Raw genomic sequence first — 20,576 nt, 5'->3', positions numbered from 1 at the left:
AAGAAATGTTTCTCAGCCTTTTGAGAGGCCACATGTACAAATGAAAATGTCAGTGACTGCACAATTACAAAGTCTATCTAACCCTAAAAGTTATGTTTAAAATGAGGGTTTTAAATTGGCTTCAATTTACTTTGCAACTTCACAGATGCACACATAATTGTATTTTTGACTAAACCGTACCACACCGATGGTTGCAGTTTAGTCGAAAATGGAGGCTTAGTATCTCTGTTTCTCTTCTATTGTTTATATTTTGAGGTTTTGTCTTCTTTTGTTCTTCCTTTTGAATGGGGGGTTTTGTCATTGGATTGTTTACACATGTATTGCCACAAATACAAACAATCAACTATGGAACAATGTTGAAAGACCCTCACATATTCATTTAGATTACACTATAAAATTTACACCCCACAAGCCACCCTGCCAAACTTATATGGAATCATAAATTATCCCTTTTGCTGCAATTACAGCTGGATGTTTGTTAGGCAATGGCTCTATCAGCTTTTCACTAGAGAATGAATATTTTCCCATTCATTCCAAAATACTTCCCGAACAATCATTCTTTAGTCTTTTCACTAATTCTCAGTTAAATTCTGATCCTCTACACTGATAGGCTATTCTAATACACCAGTATGCTTTAAACTAAACCATTCCCTTCTAACTTCAGCTGGATGGTTAGGGTCACTGTCCCTAGGAAAGTGACCCCCTGCCCGCATATTAAGTAATTTACAGCTTCTAACAGGCTATGTTCCAGGATTGCCCTGTATTAGCTTCATTTTCCTATCAGCTCTGACCAGTTTCTCTGTCCTTGCTGAAGAAAAGAATACCCACAGTATTACTGTGTATCCCAGTCAACCTGATGGGTAGTCTTAGTTTTACTCCACATATAACATTTTGCATAAGCTCAAAAGTTACATTTTGGTCTCATATGACTGTAGAACCTTTGAGTCAGATAAACTTGAATGTATTTTATTTCATGTCATATACCCACAGAAAGAGGTGCATGACTGGAACAGTGCAGAATAGTGCATAATAATAGTGGGGAAAAAAAGGGTTTTTGATATTTAAAACTGTTCACTAAAAAACATTTATATTTGATCAGCCTGAGTTAATACTGTGTAGAGTCGCCTTTAGTTGTAATTACGGCTGCAAATATTTGGGGCATCTCTCTTCCAACTTTGCATAACTTTTGTCTAATGTATTTTTCTGTAAAACAGCTCAAGCTTAGTCAGATTTAATGCAGAGTATCTGTGAATATTAGTTTTTAAGTTTTGCCACACATTTCAAATAAGATTTATGTCTATGTCATACTGCTAGATCTTTAAACAGTGTACATGTCTTATGTGCCTTAACAATAGATCTAAACAATTTCATTGTAATTCTGGTCCTGCTGTAATGTAAACCCATGCCCCAGTCGCTCGTCTTTTGCAGGGCTAAGTTAATTTTAGCCCACGAGCCCCAAGGGAGCTGTTTTAACAAACTTGGCTAAGGCAACCTATAAAAACCACCTAAAATATCTTAGAAACAGGCAACAATACTTTTTACCACCAATGAAAAACCAAAAATACGGTGACTTAAATAATTGAATGTCCACGATTTAACTAGAATTTTATATGCTTTCTTTAATTAGTAACACTTTTGCAGGGGTCAGTAACAGCTTAAATTCGGCAACACAAAATAATTTCAATAATAGAAATGAATCAATCAACTCAACCTGTCTTTCCCTGATGCTGAAACTAGTGGGTTTGGAGAGGCTTTGAAGACGGAGGCTCAGCCATGCACCTGATGGAGAAGTTTCTTCTGGTAACATCGAGTGGTTTCTTGAAGGGAATACGACTTAATCTACAGTTTTCTTCCTTTAAGTGGCAGGCACTGATGTTCCAGGCTTCGATGGTTAAACTGGATCTTTGTTGTCATATGTCTCCGAAGACAGTAGTTTCCAGAGGCTGAAGAGTTGAAGGAAACCCGGAGTCATAAATGAGGTTGATTCAGGACTTCCAGAAGCCTGAAACTTAGAGCAATCAGCTGTTCACCAATCAAGTTCACTTCTGTTGTCTGGATAAAAAGGCTTTAGATGAAATCAGATTCTTAATCTTGAGGCACAGTCCTTTCTGGGCCCACGGGTTGATCCTCTTTTTAATGCAGTCGATCAGTGGGGCTGTGTCTCTGTTCCTTTTCCATCTAAGCTTCTTTTCTCTGTCCGATCTTGTTCGCTGGTCTTCTGCGAGGAAACAACCCCGTTCCCTCCTTCAGCATTGCTTTTATGGTGCTTGATGCTTTCACCAGTCAGCCCCTTATTAGGCTTCTCAGTTATTGTGCAACCTATTCAGCTCAGCTTCTTGGTTATTGCTCAATACTTTAGTCATGGTCATCGTGACCTACTGATGCTGTTTCTCGGCCTTGGAGATGCCGATAATAGCCACGCAGCTGGCTGTAGTTGCATCCTCTCTTCTTCCCGTTTAGACTTCAAAAGGTTCGATGTCAGCATGCAGCTGGCTCTCATCACTCCCAGTCATCCTACAGTTCTTTCCCTAATCTGCTCAGTTTTAAACTTTACACAGTATTACACAGTCCATTCTTCAGCTTTCAGCATTTACTTTAAAACACAGTTACAAAACCATCACTTCATTCTTTTTATTCATGCTTCACAAATGATTAACATTATATTTCTTTCATATATAGCTGATTGAGAATGTCAAACCTTAATGTTTTTTAGGCTAATTCTCAGTTCTTACCGACATTTCAATCATGCATCTTTTAACTTGTTAATCAAAGGTTACTAATTTCATTTAATACATGTGAAAGAATTTAAAATCATCATGCATCATTTCTTTGGATATACTTGTTTATATTTTTGCAAAAGATAAGACAGATAACATGTGGCAGATAATATGTGGCTCCACACAGGCTTCTCCAGTCTCTCAGTTCTAGAATATGAGAACAAGCTTGTTTCACTCCCTACTGCTTCATCTGTGTATTTACTTTAATTATTGCATGGATTACACATAAGGATATTTATTGTACTTTTTATGGAGTTAACTGTGAGCAGTTACTAAATGTTGCATGGATTACATGGAAAGATCTCACCTTATTTTGACAAACTCTTGAGGGGATCCTTAATACATTCTTTCAAGAATTCAAAATGCTTGCCAAACTAAGACTAGATCTAAAGAGTACAGGCATATTACTGTATTTGTCCTGTCAATAGATTCTTCCACCTGAGCTCTATAACCCTGCAGCTGCTTCAGAGCTACCAAGAGCATCATGGCTGCTTCTCTGATTAAGGCTCTCCTTGCCTGACTGCCATATTCTTTTGTCTTCATGATGCTTTTTTGTTTAGTAATATTTGCTAATGAACCTCCCAGAGGTGACTTCTGAAGGGAATTGTTTGCACTATATTTTATGTTGGGATGTCAAATAAAAGGGGGCTAATTATATATGCACATTCTATTTTCAGATTCTTATTAGTAAAAACATTTGAAAACCAACTATTCTATTCATTGCACTTTGCATTAGTCTATGAGATAAAATCACAGCAAAATACATTGAAGCTTGTGATTGTTATGAGGCCAAATGTGAAAACGGTCAAGGGGTAAATACCAGCAAGGCACTATTTGCCACACTTCTCTCTTATGTTAGCCACAAAAACAGAAAATCACCAATGAGAAACAGAAAACCTTGCTCAAGTGTACCTGAGTGTAAAGAGGTTCATAGATGTCCACTCCATTGTCTTTGCTCTGTTCGATGACCATAGCGCCACGTTTCCAGATGAATCTTGCAGGAGGGTTGGAGTTGACAGTGCAGCGAAGGAATACTGTCTTCTCCTGGTAGAAACCTGTACGTATATCGCCGACCGTCTGGTGCACAGTCAAAACTGGGACATCTAGGTCTGTGAGTACATAGAGTAAAAAAAAATCTAATTATGAGAAGCTTAATATTGGAAAGAGTTTATTATTATTATTATTTTGCACCTTTTATAAAATTCAAGGTAATCACAAAGTCAGATTAGGTAAGATTTAAATAGATTTGCAGCTTACTGATGCTGTTACCTTCTTTGTGCAAAACATTGATAATATTGTGCATGACAAGGATAGGATTTGGAAACTCAAGCACAACACTGGCTCATCACATGCAGTTTGTTGATTGAATTATCCACCCACGCTGACCACAACTATCCAAACACCCAACTATTTCTAATAGCCACAAATGTCTAAACAGTCTGTGTGTTTTGCCTTTTCCTCTCTTGCTGTGAATCTCCCACACACCAGATTTATCTATTTTTTTCCTGTCATTTTTTTGTCATTTCTCTCCTGCCTTGCCTTTCCAGCCTCCCGTCCAGACCTCCCATATGCCTTTTTTTTCCTTGTGCATTTCCTTCATGGAAGTGCCGTTTCCCTTTCCCTCAAGTGGATTGGATTTCAGCTGCTGTCACGAGCAAGGAGGCTGCTCTCCCTGGTTTCTGCCATTTCTCCAAAACTCACTGCCACTTTCGCTCCACATCACCATCCTTCTCTCTCTCTCCCTATCCTCTCTTCCTCACGTTTAGCCTCTTCCTCTGACAAGGCAGAGTTCTATGTATGTTTCTGTGCAGTTCACATTTTATGCAGACTAATTGGACTATTGCAGAATTTAAGCATTAAGGAAACAATTTTCACCATCGCCTTGTGTGCCCTGTTTTCAAATTATGATTGATTTTAAGAAAAGATAAGACATTTAAACCAACCTAGCCCTATGTAAAAATGTAATTGTATCCTAAACCTAATAACAGCCTAAGCCAACCCTGAGTCAACAGCTGCCGTGAGGCATCTACCATTACTGATAATCTGTCTTTTACATTGCTGTGGAAGAATTATTTCTTTCTCTCTTGGAGATTACATAGAATTTTTGAAGTTGTCAACCTGCTTAAGAGGCAAAGCAGCTCGAGACCATCAAGCTACCACCACCAGGTTTTGCTCTAGATGTGGTGTTCTGTTTCTGAAAAGCTGTATTTTTTATGCCCGGTGTAAATGGGAAACACTCTTTCCAAAAAGCTTCTCTTTTTTCTCACCACTCCACGCAGTATTTTTCCAAAAGTCCCACGGACCATCAAGATGTTTTTTTAGAAATTGGCCTGTGTGTTCTTTTTGGTCAGCAATGGCTTTCACCCTGAAAATCTCTAATGGAAGCCATGTTGGCCCAGTCTCTAGCTAATTGTCGAATCATTAATCCTGACCTTAACTGAGGGAAGTGACACCTCCAGTGCTTTGAATTTTGTTCAGGTTTTTAGTGACTTCCTGGATTAGTTGTTGATGCACTCTTGGAGTAATTTTGGTAAACTGACCACTTCTGGGAAGTTTCACCACTGTTCAAGGTTTTCTACATTTTTGGATAATGGCTGTTACTGCGGTACACTGAGTTTTGACTTCTCATCTGTTCTTGAATTTATTTCAGTTTGTGCATAAGTTACTTTTTTATTTTTTAGGCTACTTTATATTGTTAGACAGGTTCTATCAAAGGTATGGGTCGTATGAAAGTTTTAACACAAACATTCAAAACACAAACATACGACATAATCTGATTACTAATAATAAAAAAAGCAGTTATTATATTGGTACCGCTACAAAATATTGATTAATACAGGTATAATATGCATTTATTTATTGTTGTTATTGAGGAAACAACTGAGAGTGTTGAAATTCAGCTGTATCATGGACTCAGGACAATGTTTCAGAAAAATTTTTTAGCAGCTATTTAGTTAAATCAGGAATTAAATGTTATTAGACTTGCAAGTTGTGAGATAAATTTTAAGTCAGTATCAGCTAAAAACAGTATGTCATTTTAAAACAGTTTTTAACACATTGGTGGAAGACTAAAAAAAAATGACTTAAACAGCCTCTAGTAAAAACATTAAAATAAACTTATTAAGAAAAACATTGTCACTTCTTGCCATCTTGCTCTTTATGGATATTAGCTGGCTAATTAGGGGCCTATTATAGGGATTTCTTGATTTTATTGGTATGGCAATAATCAGGCCTGGATGTGGCAAGTGAAACTGAACCAAACAAAGTTGGGTAATCTCAATTAATCCGTGATTTAACAAGGGGCAGGCAATTACATTTTCACATAAGGCCAGATTGGTTTGGATGTCTTTTTCCCTTAATAAATAAAATAATCCACTGAAAACCACTTTTTATATGAGCTCTGGTTATCTTTGTATGACATTAATATTTGTTTGATGGTCTATACTATTCAGTTGCAACAAAAAAAAAAAAACTTTAAAAATTGATAAGGGGGCAAATACATTTTCAGTTCACTGTTATGTAGCTTGAACCCACCTCCTTTGCTGTACAACCATCAAAAGGCAACTTCTGAAAGCTACACAAAAGGAGAAATGATGCAAGTGTAATCACTGTTTCACTGAATGCCATTGGTTTGGAGCAATTTAATTCGGTGGAGGTGGTGATGATGGCAGGGGATGTGTTTGTTTTTATTTTTGCTTTATTCAAGATATGCACGCCTGCCTGGTTTTTGAGTGTGCAGTTAAAAACGGCGCAGATGTGAACAAATAGATGGCATTTTCATGGAACATCAAGTCCTGTCAAACCTGTGAACATTGTGTGAAGCGTTGTATGCGCCCCTCTTTTGTAAAGCAAAAGTATTTTGGGATGATGGATTTAAAATTACAGTGTTCTTGTATGTATGTCAGGGTGGAGTAGGCTCAACTTGCTGGACATCATCATCTCATTTTGTAATGATCTAGAGATGAATTTGCAATGCCCTACACAGTTTATGGTTGAATCAAGATGTTCCAATAATTACTAGCTTAATTTTTCAGAAATTAATTCAAAGTGCATTCTAAGTTTTCAGTGAAGTGCAGTGCAGACTGAGTGTGTGCATTTCATAGCACAGCACTAAGGACTGTTAATGTTGGGTCATTGCTCTGACATTTCAGTAGAACCTGCAATAATTATGTTGCAGCAGTGCAATTGTGCATTATATATGCCATTTTAAGTTATAATACTAATGCCACAGAATTTGTCAACATTTTTGAGGCTGTCTGGTTCATCTGGCAATCCAACTGTGCATGATACAGTGTAATTTGTGTAAGAATGCTGGAGTATTGTTTATGTGTAATGTTATACATCTTCTTAAACCATTGACATGTATTTCAGATATGGTAAAATCTGGTCATGGTATTAATTAATAAAACATTTTTGACCAAACTGCATTTTGTACAAAATACAATAAAGGCTCTTTTAAAAAATCATATACTAAAATATGCTGCATCAGGTTAGCAAACTAATCAAAACTCCTATGTAAACACTACAAACAAAACCCTACGTTATTAGAATGTCCTTCAAAGTTTAACTTAGACCTTGATACTTTCAAACTTCTCTTGTGATTTATATACTTCTTTTTGGGGGTACACATGCTACCTCAGCTTTCATTTCTCTTTGAAGGTTGAGGAAGGGTACACATGCTATCTCAACTTTTATTTTTGTGGAAGAAGTCACCGAGAATCTAGACGATAGAGTATTTCCGATATCTCTGAAAGCATTGAACAGCGAGGAGCCTTTAAACACAGGGAGTCAATGTGTCAAAGATACTGTTTTTCTACCTCCTGGCTCTGCCACAAGTGTGTGTGTTTGAAAAAAGGTAAATATGGAGCTAGATTAAGTAAAATTTATGGATATGTGCATGCAGCGCTATATGATTATGGAAGATTTTTACAAGTGAAGAAAAGAGCAAATTCTAAGTAGACTTATGCCCTTGTAACTCAAATGTGCTGCCAGTTCAGTCTGTCCCGGAACATAAGAACCATGAAAACTTAATGTACCGACAAGCATCCCTTTTCACAGCTTTGTTTGTGCCTGTGCATGTGTCTGTTGCTGAGTACAAACACGTTTGTACAGAGGAATGTTGTGTAACCCTATTTCATGCAACAATCTTCAAAGGATTGTTGTACTTTGTACCCTAGTGTGTGGGGGCTGGTAGGTTATACACACTGTCACATTTTGGGGAGACGAACAGTCAGGTAAGTTGATAACAATGCTTTCTTGCTATTCACGTAAGGTTATGCCACTATATGAATAATCAGAAAAGAGAAAGGCAACAGAAAACGCCCCACATATGAATACAAACACCATGAAACCCTTAACACCATAACTTGCCCCTTATCCAGAGAAGCATGTTTTAATGCTAACTCAAACTGTTATCAAAAGCTATATCCAATACCGCCCCATCTAAAGAAATGACCTCGGCAAATAAGAGGTAAAATGAATAAAAATGAATAAAAAACTAATTTTTATGTCCTAATCATTGTATTATTACTGGTCTTACAAAATAATACAAAACCTCACAGCGAGTCTAAGTTTCGGCCCATAAATAAATAGGGACACAAGATGAAACTGCAAGAGTACAGAAATACAATATGAAACTTTAATGAAGGTTCTGATTTCCCCAAAGTCCTGCCTTTGCACGCAGCTTAGATCAATTGCACTGCACTGCTTTTGTTAGCAATAGCTTTTAATGTGCATCTGAGCTTCTAAATTTCAAGCTGCTCTGGGGGCTTAATATTGTTTTCTGCTTTGACATCACATGCTGGTGCTGACTCAAAGGCATTTAAGTGCTCCCCTAGACCCAAGGCCCTTACGTTGGTGGACACCGACATGTGGATAAATCAGCAAATTGGGTAGCTTTCTTGTGCATACAAACAGTTTTTGACCATTAGATTTATTTGTTTTACCTTTCAAAGTCAGATGGAAATGGATTCAAATAATCTATTTGTTTGACTGGTCTATTCTCAACATCACACTGATTAATGCAGCTTGCAGTGGTCTGATAATATAAACTTCTAAAAAATTAGATTGACAGCTACAGATGAGCTTGGGTGGAATCTACTATTCCTTCATTGACTCACTGTCAAATCCAGAATAGAATTTTAAATTCTCCTCCTCACATATAAAGCCCTTAATGATCTAACTCCATCATACATCAGAGATCTGATTGTTCCATATGTTCCTAACAGAGCACTTCGTTCTCAGACTGCAGGTTTACTGGTGGTTCCTAGAGTCTCTAGAAGTAGAATGGGAGGCAGATCCTTTGGTTATCAGGCTCCTCTCCTGTGGAACCAGCTCCCAGTTTTAGTCCGTGAGGCAGACACCCTGTCTACTTTTAAGGCTAGGCTTAAAACTTTCCTTTTTGATAAAGCTTATAGTTAGAGTGGCTTAAGTACAAAATGGCCAACGTCATCGGCCATTTTGTACCACAGGATAGCCTGTTCCTACAAATCCCAGCGGGCACCGCAACTGATAAGACATGGGCGTCGCAGCCGTGAGGCCACCGCCAACTATATAACAGAGTATGAGATGGCCCACCATTTGCTTTTCATGCTGGAAACCGGACCAGCAACTGAAGCGCGTCCCTCTGGAGAAAAGGTCCCACATGGATTTTATTAATTCTCCTTCATTGGCCAACCAGAAACTAAGCAAATTAAGCTTACAGGAATAAGAAGGCTTGTAAGTTTTCAACTTTACCGATCGAAGACGTGAGTTTAACACGTAACCAAAAAACCATGGAGTTTCAAGGAGAAGCAATTTTCCCTCCTTGTTTTGTACCAGTTGACTAGTGATGGTCCGTCATTATTTTTTCTTTTTTCTTTTCTACCTTTCTGCCACGGAGGCCACCATGGAAGGAAACGGACTGTTTGCTGAGTATCCGCAGACGCGTGGAACTCTCCCCCCCTCTCTCTCTGTGCTCAGAGGAGACAACGACAAGTAAAATCCACCTTTTATTTTTATTTCTTTATTAGGAATAGCTTGGGCAGGGTAGAGGAGGTTTTAGTACGATTGGAATCGGCAATTATAGTCTAATGTGTTCTGAATTGTATGTGGATGCCATCTTATTGAAACTTGATTACCGTTGATTTCTGAGGCCGCCGAGTCTCGCAAGTTGTGCTTTTACCGTGCGAACACCTAAGAGCAGGTGCGTTGTGAAACTGGATTGCTATAATAACCTTATGGTGAAAATCAACCATTTTCTTTGTCTTCAACTTCATGTTTTATTAGTTGCCGCCAAAGGTTTTACAACCCTTTGTGTTCTCGAACATTCCCAGCAGTGGGGGAAGTTTTATGGCTCACTGTACCTAAGCTACACTTTGGGAGGGGCGCTTCCAAAGCTTCGTTCAACCATATTCCCTTTGTATTTTGCCATAACTGCCATAACTGCTGGTTTGATCTCATACACACTCACTGCTGTTTTTATGTTGTTTAGTTAGATATTTTGCCCTCTTTGATGTAGAACTTTGCATGTTTGATTAGGTGAAGATTATTGAATCGGAATAGTGAGGTGTATCAGGCTGTGATTTAATAAATATTCACGTAGATAAAGAGAAGTCGTTTGTGTTTATTTTGTGCAAGAGTGATTCGTCAGTCAAAATAAGGTTAAAGTTCCCCACGTTTTGGCAGAAACGGTTCATTAAACAGTGACATCTCTGGTAATAGTTATCAATTATTACTGAGTATTTAACGGTTGTAATTATCAAAGGCATTGAGCCACAATTACAACACCAGAAGACATCTCGGGTTTCGATTCATAAATAAGGTTTTTTGGTTAAGAAATTGATTTTCTCAAATTATGATTTTTAATTATAATTCTTGATGAATATTAATTAATCAATAATCATAATCCTAACAGGATTAATTGGAATGTATGTACCTGACTTTTGTGAAGTGCCTTGAGACAACATGTGTTGTGAATTGGCGCTATTTAAATAAACTGAATTGAATTGAAATTACTACTCTCAATGGCATTTGGAAGGATGCTTGTTCGTTTTGTGGAAACCTACGAACATCTGCACTGTGTAAAAAGACACATGACTTTTTTCTCACTTTGAAAACAAATCTCGGTCAATGTGTGTTAAAGGTCTGTTGGAGTCCCGAAATTATTTAGATTTGCTAAATTAAAGAATAGTAGGAGAGATTTTTTTACAGATGTTTTGTTTTTTGTTCATCTTCAGAAATAAAAATTACTAGGCTTTAAAAAATTGTTTTTACCTTCGGATTATTCTTCTGATATTTCACATTTGAAATAAATGGAGGCACCCTCGCGGGTGTGTATTTCAATGCAAACCTCAAAGTTTCAAGTTACCTGAAGTTGCCACATTCATCTGTTTAATCTAATGTCAAGCCGCCATTCAGGTAGGAGATAGCCCCCATGTTCCACAAATGAATGCGTTTTAATGTAAAAAGTGTGTATTTGTGTAGAAGTGTGTAAATAAAAAAAAATAGCTTTTGATAAAGCGGATAAGACACTGTCACTACCCACAATGCAAGAAGTCCTGTTTTGATATAGCCTGAAACCCCACCCAGAGAGGAAGAAGCCACTGCTCCAAAAGCAATAGAAAAGGTATCATTCCATTATACAGGTCCTTCTCAAAAAATTAGCATACTGTGATAAAGTTCATTATTTTCCATAATGTAATGATGAAAATTTAACATTCATATATTTTAGATTCATTGCACACTAACTGAAATATTTCAGGTCTTTTATTGTCTTAATACGGATGATTTTGGCATACAGCTCATGAAAACCCAAAATTCCTATCTCACAAAATTAGCATATCATTAAAAGGGTCTCTAAATGAGCTATGAACCTAATCATCTGAATCAACAAGTTAACTCTAAACACCTGCAAAAGATTGAACAATGAAACTGAAACACCCATCATCTTAGTGTGGGAGGTTTCATGGCTAAATTGGACCAGCCTGGCAGCCAGTCTTCATTGATTGCACATTGCACCAGTAAGAGTAGTGTGTGAAGGTTCAATTACCAGGGTAAGAGAACAATTTTGCTCAAAATATTGAAATACACACAACATTATGGGTGATATACCAGAGTTCAAAAGAGGACAAATTGTTGGTGCACGTCTTGCTGGTGCATCTGTGACCAAGACAGCAAGTCTTTGTGATGTATAAAGAGCCATGGTATCCAGGGTAATGTCAGCATACCACCAAGAAGGACAAACCACATCCAACAGGATTAACTGTGGATGCAAGAGGAAGCTGTCTGAAAGGGATGTTCGGGTGCTAACCCGGATTGTATCCAAAAAACATAAAACCATGGCTGCCCAAATCACAGCAGAATTAAATGTGCACCTCAACTCTCCTGTTTCCAGTAGAACTGTCCGTTGGGAGCTCCACAGGGTCAATATACACGGCCGGGCTGCTATAGCCAAACCTTTGGTCACTCATGCCAATGCCAAACGTCGGTTTCAATGGTGCAAGGAGCGCAAATCTTGGGCTGTGGACAATGTGAAACATGTATTGTTCTCTGATGAGTCCACGTTTACTGTTTTCCCCACATCCGGGAGAGTTACGGTGTGGAGAAGCCCCAAAGAAGCGTATCACCCAGAGTGTTGCATGCCCAGAGTGAAGCAAGGGGGTTGATCAGTGATGGTTTGGGCTGCCATATTATGACATTCTCTTGGCCCAATACTTGTGCTAGATGGGCACGTCACTCCCAAGGACTACCGAACCATTCTTGAGGACCATGTGCATCCAATGGTTCAAACATTGTATCCTGAAGGCGGTACAGTGTATCAGGATGACAATCCACCAATACACACAGCAAGACTGGTGAAAGATTGGTTTGATGAACATGAAAGTGAAGTTGAACATCTCTCATGGCCTGCACAGTCACCAGATCTAAATATTATTGAGCCACTTTGGGGTGTTTTGGAGGAGCGAGTCAGGAAACGTTTTCCTCCACCAGTATCACGTAGTGACCTGGCCACTATCCTGCAAGAAGAATGGCTTAAAATCCCTCTGACCACTGTGCAGGACTTGTATATGTCATTCCTAAGATGAATTGATGCTGTATTGGCCGCAAAAAGAGGCCCTACAGCATACTAATAAATTATTGTGGTCTAAAACCAGGTGTTTCAGTTTCATTGTCCAACCCCTGTATATCACTATATTACTCACTTATTCAATGGCAAGTTTTTTAAATATACTGTATTCTCCAGGAGTTTAGGCTAGCAGTAAACTTGATAATTTGACTGAGGTGTTTTTGCTTCAAATAATGAGAAGATACAATGTTTGGGGGCTTTTGGGGAAATTAAGGGGATTATAATTTCTAAATCTCTAAAAAAGGAACAATATAAAATATTTAGTATTTAAAAAATGTTTGGAGTGTAGTTTAAATTACACATAATATTCCAAAACTCTTTCACCAGCATGTGGACTAACTTCTCAGTGACGATAAGGAAGAAATGGAAGATGGCAAAAATATACCTGTAACATATCTGTAATATTCACATTGCTGCACTGTATGAATCTTTTATTGTTTTAAAATGCGCTTGCTGGAAAACAGTGCTTTACAATGTTAGCACTAACATGATGCAAGATGATGTTCTCAAAGCCCATCCATCTTTGCTGTGAGTGTGTTTTTGTAACAAGTTGACCTCTGCTGGCCAGTTTTCCCTGCAGGACACCCAGACTCCAAATCCTCTTTGATTACCAATGACATGTCCCATACTCTAATAGGTCTCCAGAAGTAGGTGGCCATTAAGGGACCAAAGGGAAGATGACAGCTTCAGTTGAGTGACCATTTAATGGAGGAGGTATGTTGTGTTTGTGTGTTTGGATATAGAAATCAGTACAAAAATTCAGTACCTTGTACTTTACAAAACAGATAGTTTGGTATCCCCAACAATGGGAAGTGCAATCACTGTAAATCTCTTAATGTGTGCAGAGTTACTTCAATTATACATCTGCAACATAAATATAAGAAAGCAAAAGCAAGTAATACTACTACTACTACTACAATAATAACAGCGTAGGGCAGTCATACAATGTGCTACAACCTCAGAAGTGTGGTACATTGCCATGCAACAGTATTAATACCGATTGTAAAATTGTAATATTGTAAATATTTATAAATATTTTCTCCCCGTGCATGCGTGGGTTCTCACCGGGTACTCCGGCTTCCTCCCACAGTCCAAAGACATGCCTGTTAGGTTAATTGGTCACTCTAAATTGCCCTTAGGTGTATGAATGAGTCTGCCATGCCCTGCGATGGACTGGCGACTTGTCCAGGGTGTACCCTGCCTCTCGCCCATAGACTGCTGGAGATAGGCACCAGCTCCCCCGCGACCCACTATGGAATAAGCGGTAGAAAATGACTGACTGACTGACTGTAAATATTTAATCAGGATTTTACTTAATAGAGTAACACGAAGCACTCCATAATTGTGAAGCTGAACCATATGTTATTTTCAAAAGGTTTTACAAATAACAATCTAAAAAGAGTGGGATGCTTTGATATTCACCCCAACAATCCCCAGAAGTTGGTCAGAGAATATTAGTGAAGAAACAGCATCATGAAAACCAAGGAGCCCAGTGGACAGGTCAGAAAGAAAAAGAAAAAGAAACTGCTGAGAAGTTTAAAGCAGGGTTAGGCTATAAAAACGATCTCCTAAGCTTTGAACATCTCACAAAACACTGTTCAATTCATTATCTAAAAACAGAAAGAGTTTGGCACAACTGCAAAACTTCCAAGACATGGCAGGCCACCTAAACTGACAGGCTGTGCAAGAACAGTCTCAATCAGAGAAGCAACCATGATTCCCTTGGTAACTGTGAAGGAGCAGCAGAGATACACATCCTAAGAGAGAAAATGTGTTGACACGACAACTATTAGGATGCCTTCCACAGATATGACTTTTTAGAAGAGTGGGTATACTTTTGAAAGAATGGCATAATCATAATAAATATGCTACCACTAATACAAGTGGAGTCATCCTGTTTCTTATTAGCATGACACGTTCATAATTCCACATCTTTTTTCATCCTTCAGTACCTGTTTTTACTGCCTTTTGATATACAGGTACTTGCTGCCACCATACCATTCCAATGATCAGAAAAATAGCAAGTTTTTCATGAAAATAAAACATATAAATTTACCAAGAAGACAGATTCAGGTATTTTAACTTTTGTCTGTAATAAAACAGTTACATCTGAAAGACCAAAATATGTCAGTTTTCTCAAGTAGAAAAGGGATTTCAAGGTAGACTTTCTTGTAAAGGTGGTTATTGTAAAGGTGATTGTAAAGGTGAAAACATAAAGAATAAAGAAAATTAAAATTTTTATTGGTTTTGTTTGTATTTTCTTCTGTTGCACTTGTGAACTGACAGAAACAGAAGTACATGTTTTGTGGATTACCGACCACACACAGACCCTCATGGCTGCATGCAAAAACTCACAGTTAGAGAAAAGCTTATGCATAGAGAAGCACAAGCAGATGCAAACTTCACTGTTTGATCCCGCTTCGCTTCTCATCAATTATTTAGCCTTTTGCTCATAGACATCAGCTTAAAGAGAGCATAAAACATGCACGAGTCCCACATTTGGAAATAACAACATAGTCTTGGTTTAAAATGCAGTCTTGTAAAGATTTATTTAGGCTTATTTTCTGTGCTCTGACTGTTTTCTTCAGCTTTTATTTAGAAATTACCGATTTTTCTTTTTGCTCTTTCAAATCACAAATCTTTGCCTTACTCTTGCAATGCATGCCTTGTGTATTAAGATGACAATTGCAGAAAACACTCAAACAAATGAACTGGGGATAGTGTCTAACACTAATGTCAAGTACATTCAACAAATTAAATTGATGCTATTGCACATTGTTAAAGAAGTATTAAACACCTACAAGCTTGAGACTATTTTTCACATTAATACGACTTAAATATCAGCAGATTTTCCAACCATCTTGAAGGGGACCACTCCAACGATGAAATAAATATACTCTATTTGCTTACTTATTTATGACAAACATTTTCCCCATTACATATCCACGAGTAGCAAATGCATGCAAAGCCATGCTATAAGATTCTGTTGGAACCCAAATGTGCACAAAATCGGCAGCTGAACATTTACGTTAACAGCTGCTTAGCTGACTCTTTATCGACTAGGATGAATTTCAGCACATTTGTCCTTGGGAAACAACTCTGGCAATGATCGACAATAATTCTGAGCACAAGTAAGAAATTTTCACTTCAGCGTTACTCTTCCTAAGCAATTCTTTAATAGAAAATAATGGTCTTCACAGCTTGCCTTGCATAACAAGGTCTGATACAGTACCCACATAAATATCCTAGTATTTTCCTTAGGAACCCAGTGGGAAGATTTAGATATAATTCTTCCACCAATGAGTGCAGGTTGTTAAGGTAAAGAAGCAGTACAATGGGACTATAAATAAAGCTACCAACACTATGTTTAGTATAAAAGTACTGAACACAATTTCATTGTGTTACCCACACACCAAGCCCTACTTATATTTATTGGTATATATTTAAAATATTAAATAAAACAGTTCAAAATGTTATACTCCTTTGGGAAGCTTATGAGTCATTAGCTGTCACTGATTATTTGTATATAAACAGACCCCTCTTCAAAGCTCAAACAATTATGGGAAAAAGATAGTTTACATGACTGTCAAGAACACCCCTGCAGGATTTGAGAAAGTAGTAGCCAGGTGCTGCAAAGAAGAAACGCGGTTAATTAAACAATCTTCATCAGTACAACCTCCTCTATTAAAACAGGTGTTCAAGCAGATAGTAAGTCTGGAGCACAGAAGAAGTTAGCAAGGGCCTTAGAGAAGCAAATATTTCTGATAATTAAAATTGGCAGGGTTAGAGGGTCATTTCTAAATATTTTAAAGTGTTTCTTTATGAAGATGTGATGAAGATTATTCACAAGGTGGAATAAAATTATGGGTGATACAAAGGAGTGGTTGAATCTCCCAGCAAATTTACCCCAAGATTTAGTTCAATTTTAAGAAATAGAAAAAGCAACCTAACACATCCCAAGAGTGCCATAGTTGACTGCAGAGGCCTCAGTTAGCTTGTTTAAAATTTCAGCTCAAAACAAAAACAGCATATTAGTACAAACCTTTCGTACCAGTTTTCAAGAATGGTGGTGGAAGAATCATGATTTGGGTTTGTTTTCCTGTCACATGACCTTTACACTTCTGGCACAGAAGAAGATAATGTTGCAGTTGGCTAAAGAGAGCAGTGAAGGCCTATGAGAAATTTGATGAAAGTGGCATTAACTCCTGAATTTGCATCGGCATGATTGAATGTTTGTTTGTTGCATCAATCCAATGTAGGTTATGATGAAGACCTTTTTCAAGATGGGAATTTATTTTTTCATGAAGTAAAAACAGTTAAAGCATTTCTTCATGCAAGGCTTATTAAATCAATAACTGACTTCCATCCAATTGAAAATGTATAGCTGAATTTAGAGCTTCACTGTCTAATCCTAGATGTCACTACAAAATGATGTTGTGTAATAACAAATTTGCAAAGCTCTACTCAAAGAAATATTTAAAAATTTTTTTTTTTTTCAAGTGTTGTCTAATAACATTTAGCACACTAACAAAACAAATTACCAGTTGTATGGACTGGCCACCAGGTCCACTCCTGATAAACAGGATCCTAAAACTCACAATGAGAAATGGAAACATCAAGAGGACGAGAAATAAAAAATGTTGAGGAACATGTGGGTTAAGTGCAACCAATATTGTCATTGAAATATTGCAAGTACGGTAGATATTTTCTAAAAATTGTGCTGCCTGAGTGGAAATAGAAAAATGGTAGATGACCAGTCCACTGTTGCCGGAAACTGACTTTCAAGGATTAGGTTATTTATTTTCATGCTTTAAAAAAAAATGTCATGAAAGCCACAGAAGGTGTAACAAAGTATCAAGTGTGATGTTTCGTTAATGATTTTCTAAGCTTTTAGCTGTGAAATAAAACAAGCCTCCTGAAATAATATTAGTGATTCCATAATTTTACAAGGGGTTGCACAACAAGCAACATGAATATTGAACCACCTTGTGGACATTGTTTACTGATTACTACCCAAGCAAATACATGTTTTTCAACTGGAATAACACAGTGAGTGTTCCACCATAATACTGCTCATGAATCCACTAAGAATGGCACATTGTTGTGCATTGTGGACAAGCTTTAATTATGCCTTTGTCAGCAAAGAGCCTTGGAAAAGCAATTAAACATTCATTAATCATGGTGTGACTATTATTCTAGGCTTAAAGCAGGCATGGTTATTTAACATGAGAGCGACCATGTATCTGTACACAGATGATGACAGGAAAGGAGGAACAGAGGCACAGTTCACTGACTCACCCTTTGGGCTAAAATCATATACACAAGTGCAAAAACACAATAGACAAGTTGCTCAATGGTGCACAGTTATACAAAAATATTCATACACAGAGATACACACGGATAAGTATAGACTCACTAACAGACACACAATTTTCCTCAGGGTCATAATAACACATGCTTCTGAGTTCCCTTGCTGCAGCCCTTGAGGGCAAAAACAAGAAAGTCCTTCTGTGTCCCTGTAAGTGGCTTCTGAAGATTTCTGTGGGGAGCAGAGTGGATAAAGGATGCCCTTCTTGCTCCTTTTCATGCTCCTGTGGATGCATTGTGTAGAAGCTTAAATCTATACAAAACTTTACTACGGTATGAAGTTTAACAAAAGGAGTAAAATGACATCGAAAGATGAAAGGCTGCAATGAACATGCATGCATGCTGCACTTGCACTTAATTAGGTCTATGCAGTAAAGGGGTAATGTACACCTCTGGTAAACACACAATATACCAAGTAATATAGGGTATCGGTGCTCTTAGAATTATTAAAGTGCCCGTGTTTTTATTGTGTTGTGTTAAGGGAAGAATGTCTGACTCAGGGGCAATCTGCACAATGCCTTTATTAGGCCATCTTTGGTCCACCTCTGTGAATGCCTGCCCAGACACTAAGGCTGTGTTCAAAAACTTCAGTTTCATTGTTCAGCTCAGTAAACAAATAAATAAATAAGAACGCATAGACTCCCAAGACAATAATACATAGTTTTAAAGCGGTTTCACTGAAATGTTGAGATAATTTAATGTCCTTTTTCCTACTTATAAAAACCTATAAAAATGCAACAAAATATCTTGTATGCAGAGCTGCAGATAAAAGCGTGTTAAAAAAGAAAAAAGTAGTTGCAATTGTTCCTTTGCTATAACAAGGAATGTTCCATAACATGCCGAGTTTTTACATTCTGTTATTTTTATTGCTTGTTCTAACAGAACCAAAAACACTGTTTTTATTACCTTTCAACTAGCTTTGGTTCTAAATTAGGGCCCTATAATTTCAACATTGTGGAAATGTGAATAAAATCACAGAAGTTAGTGATTAAAATGTAATTCACTGTATAAATCAGAATTTTATGAAAAATAGTAAATTTTGTAGTCTGACTGTATGTTTTACATAACAGCCCTTTCAGATCATACTTTTGATCTGTTATTTAAACATGTTCTTTACACATCAGCTGGAAGGTCCAAACACAGAATGAGGGGTTGAAGTCAGTCCACCAATATTATGCCTCTGATCCACCTTGGGATCGAGTCACAGTCAGGCAGCAGCCATAGGTTGTAAGATGACATCATGGTGCAAGTGTGTCATAGTGACATGAGACCAAGTAAAGAGCTCTTTGTCGTGGTCCATATGCAAGCTGTCAAAATGCATCCAATGCATCAAATACAAGCAGAGTATTCTGTCCCATCCTTGAAATATTATATCTGCTGATCAACAGATTTCTTTTATAAGATGAACACTGGGGCATCATGTGGCATCTTAGCCCTTTTTGCACCTGCAAACTGTATTAGTGCAGCTGTTAGGAAAAATCCCCAGTAGATCTCTTTGCTATAATACTCAGATAAATTATGCTGAGTTACATATCATGCCACTATGGTTTTCCTATCCCAGCTGCATGCTCTGAAAGCACACACAGCTTGACTTGATGAATGATATGAATGACATGGTTTTCCATAGAAGGAAGTTTGCGGTGGTGTGTTTATTGCAGATTGATGATCTGGCACAGTGCTTAATTGTGTTTCTCCTCACAATGGCATTTTTCAGACCATATTGGCTGCTACTGCTCCTTGTCTTTGTGATATCAGCTAATCAGGTGACATGGCAACAGCTGTGTGGGAAAGACCTAAACACAGCTCTTCCTGCTGCTGTCACACTATCTCAAAGGTGTACAAGAATTCTTTCTCTTAATTTTGTCAACACACAAAACATTACAAGTTGACATGTCTGAGAGTTGTATCCTTGGTCCAGTAAAGACTCCAGAGAGTTTTTTAAGCAGTTTTATTGTTGTTTAGATATGAACTTTTGAACAACGAATGGGGAAAATAATAAATGTGGGAAAAAATAAAACAGTTTGGAAAGAATTAAGTCAAGACAGTAAATAAGAAACATTTTATTGCAATCCATTAGCTTTCTCTAATGTCTCTTTTGTTGGGGTCTCTAAATGCTTCTTTGTCTCCTGTTGGGCCCTAATAGGCAGGTTCAGATGATAAAATTTGCATCACACAGACTGTGTGCTGTTTGATGCAGTTGAGCAAAGAGCAGAGCAAAGTGAAAGGTATGAATTCACCTTACAATTCCATACAGCAGCTCAGTATTGCATGTTCACTTATTATTAATGTTGTTTTAGATGCAGAAGACATGACAGTAACCACATGTT

At 37.6% G+C, this 20,576-nt stretch overlaps 1 protein-coding gene across 2 annotated transcripts in view; it reads right to left on the bottom strand.

Annotated features, from left to right (window-relative positions):
* LOC124867315 (MAM domain-containing glycosylphosphatidylinositol anchor protein 1) overlaps positions 1 to 20,576 on the bottom strand; it is a 287,734-nt gene that overhangs the window by 116,092 nt on the left and 151,066 nt on the right. For both annotated transcript variants that reach the window (XM_047363702.1, XM_047363703.1), the window contains exon 5: positions 3,690 to 3,886. In XM_047363702.1, coding sequence (XP_047219658.1) covers positions 3,690 to 3,886 — 197 coding nt within the window. The remainder of the gene's footprint in view (positions 1 to 3,689; positions 3,887 to 20,576) is intronic.

Source organism: Girardinichthys multiradiatus, chromosome 4 (assembly GCF_021462225.1).
Source record: "Girardinichthys multiradiatus isolate DD_20200921_A chromosome 4, DD_fGirMul_XY1, whole genome shotgun sequence".
In the NCBI taxonomy this organism is placed as follows: domain Eukaryota; kingdom Metazoa; phylum Chordata; class Actinopteri; order Cyprinodontiformes; family Goodeidae; genus Girardinichthys; species Girardinichthys multiradiatus.
Note: the sequence above shows the minus strand (reverse complement) of the source record. Positions and strands in the feature narration are given on the sequence as shown.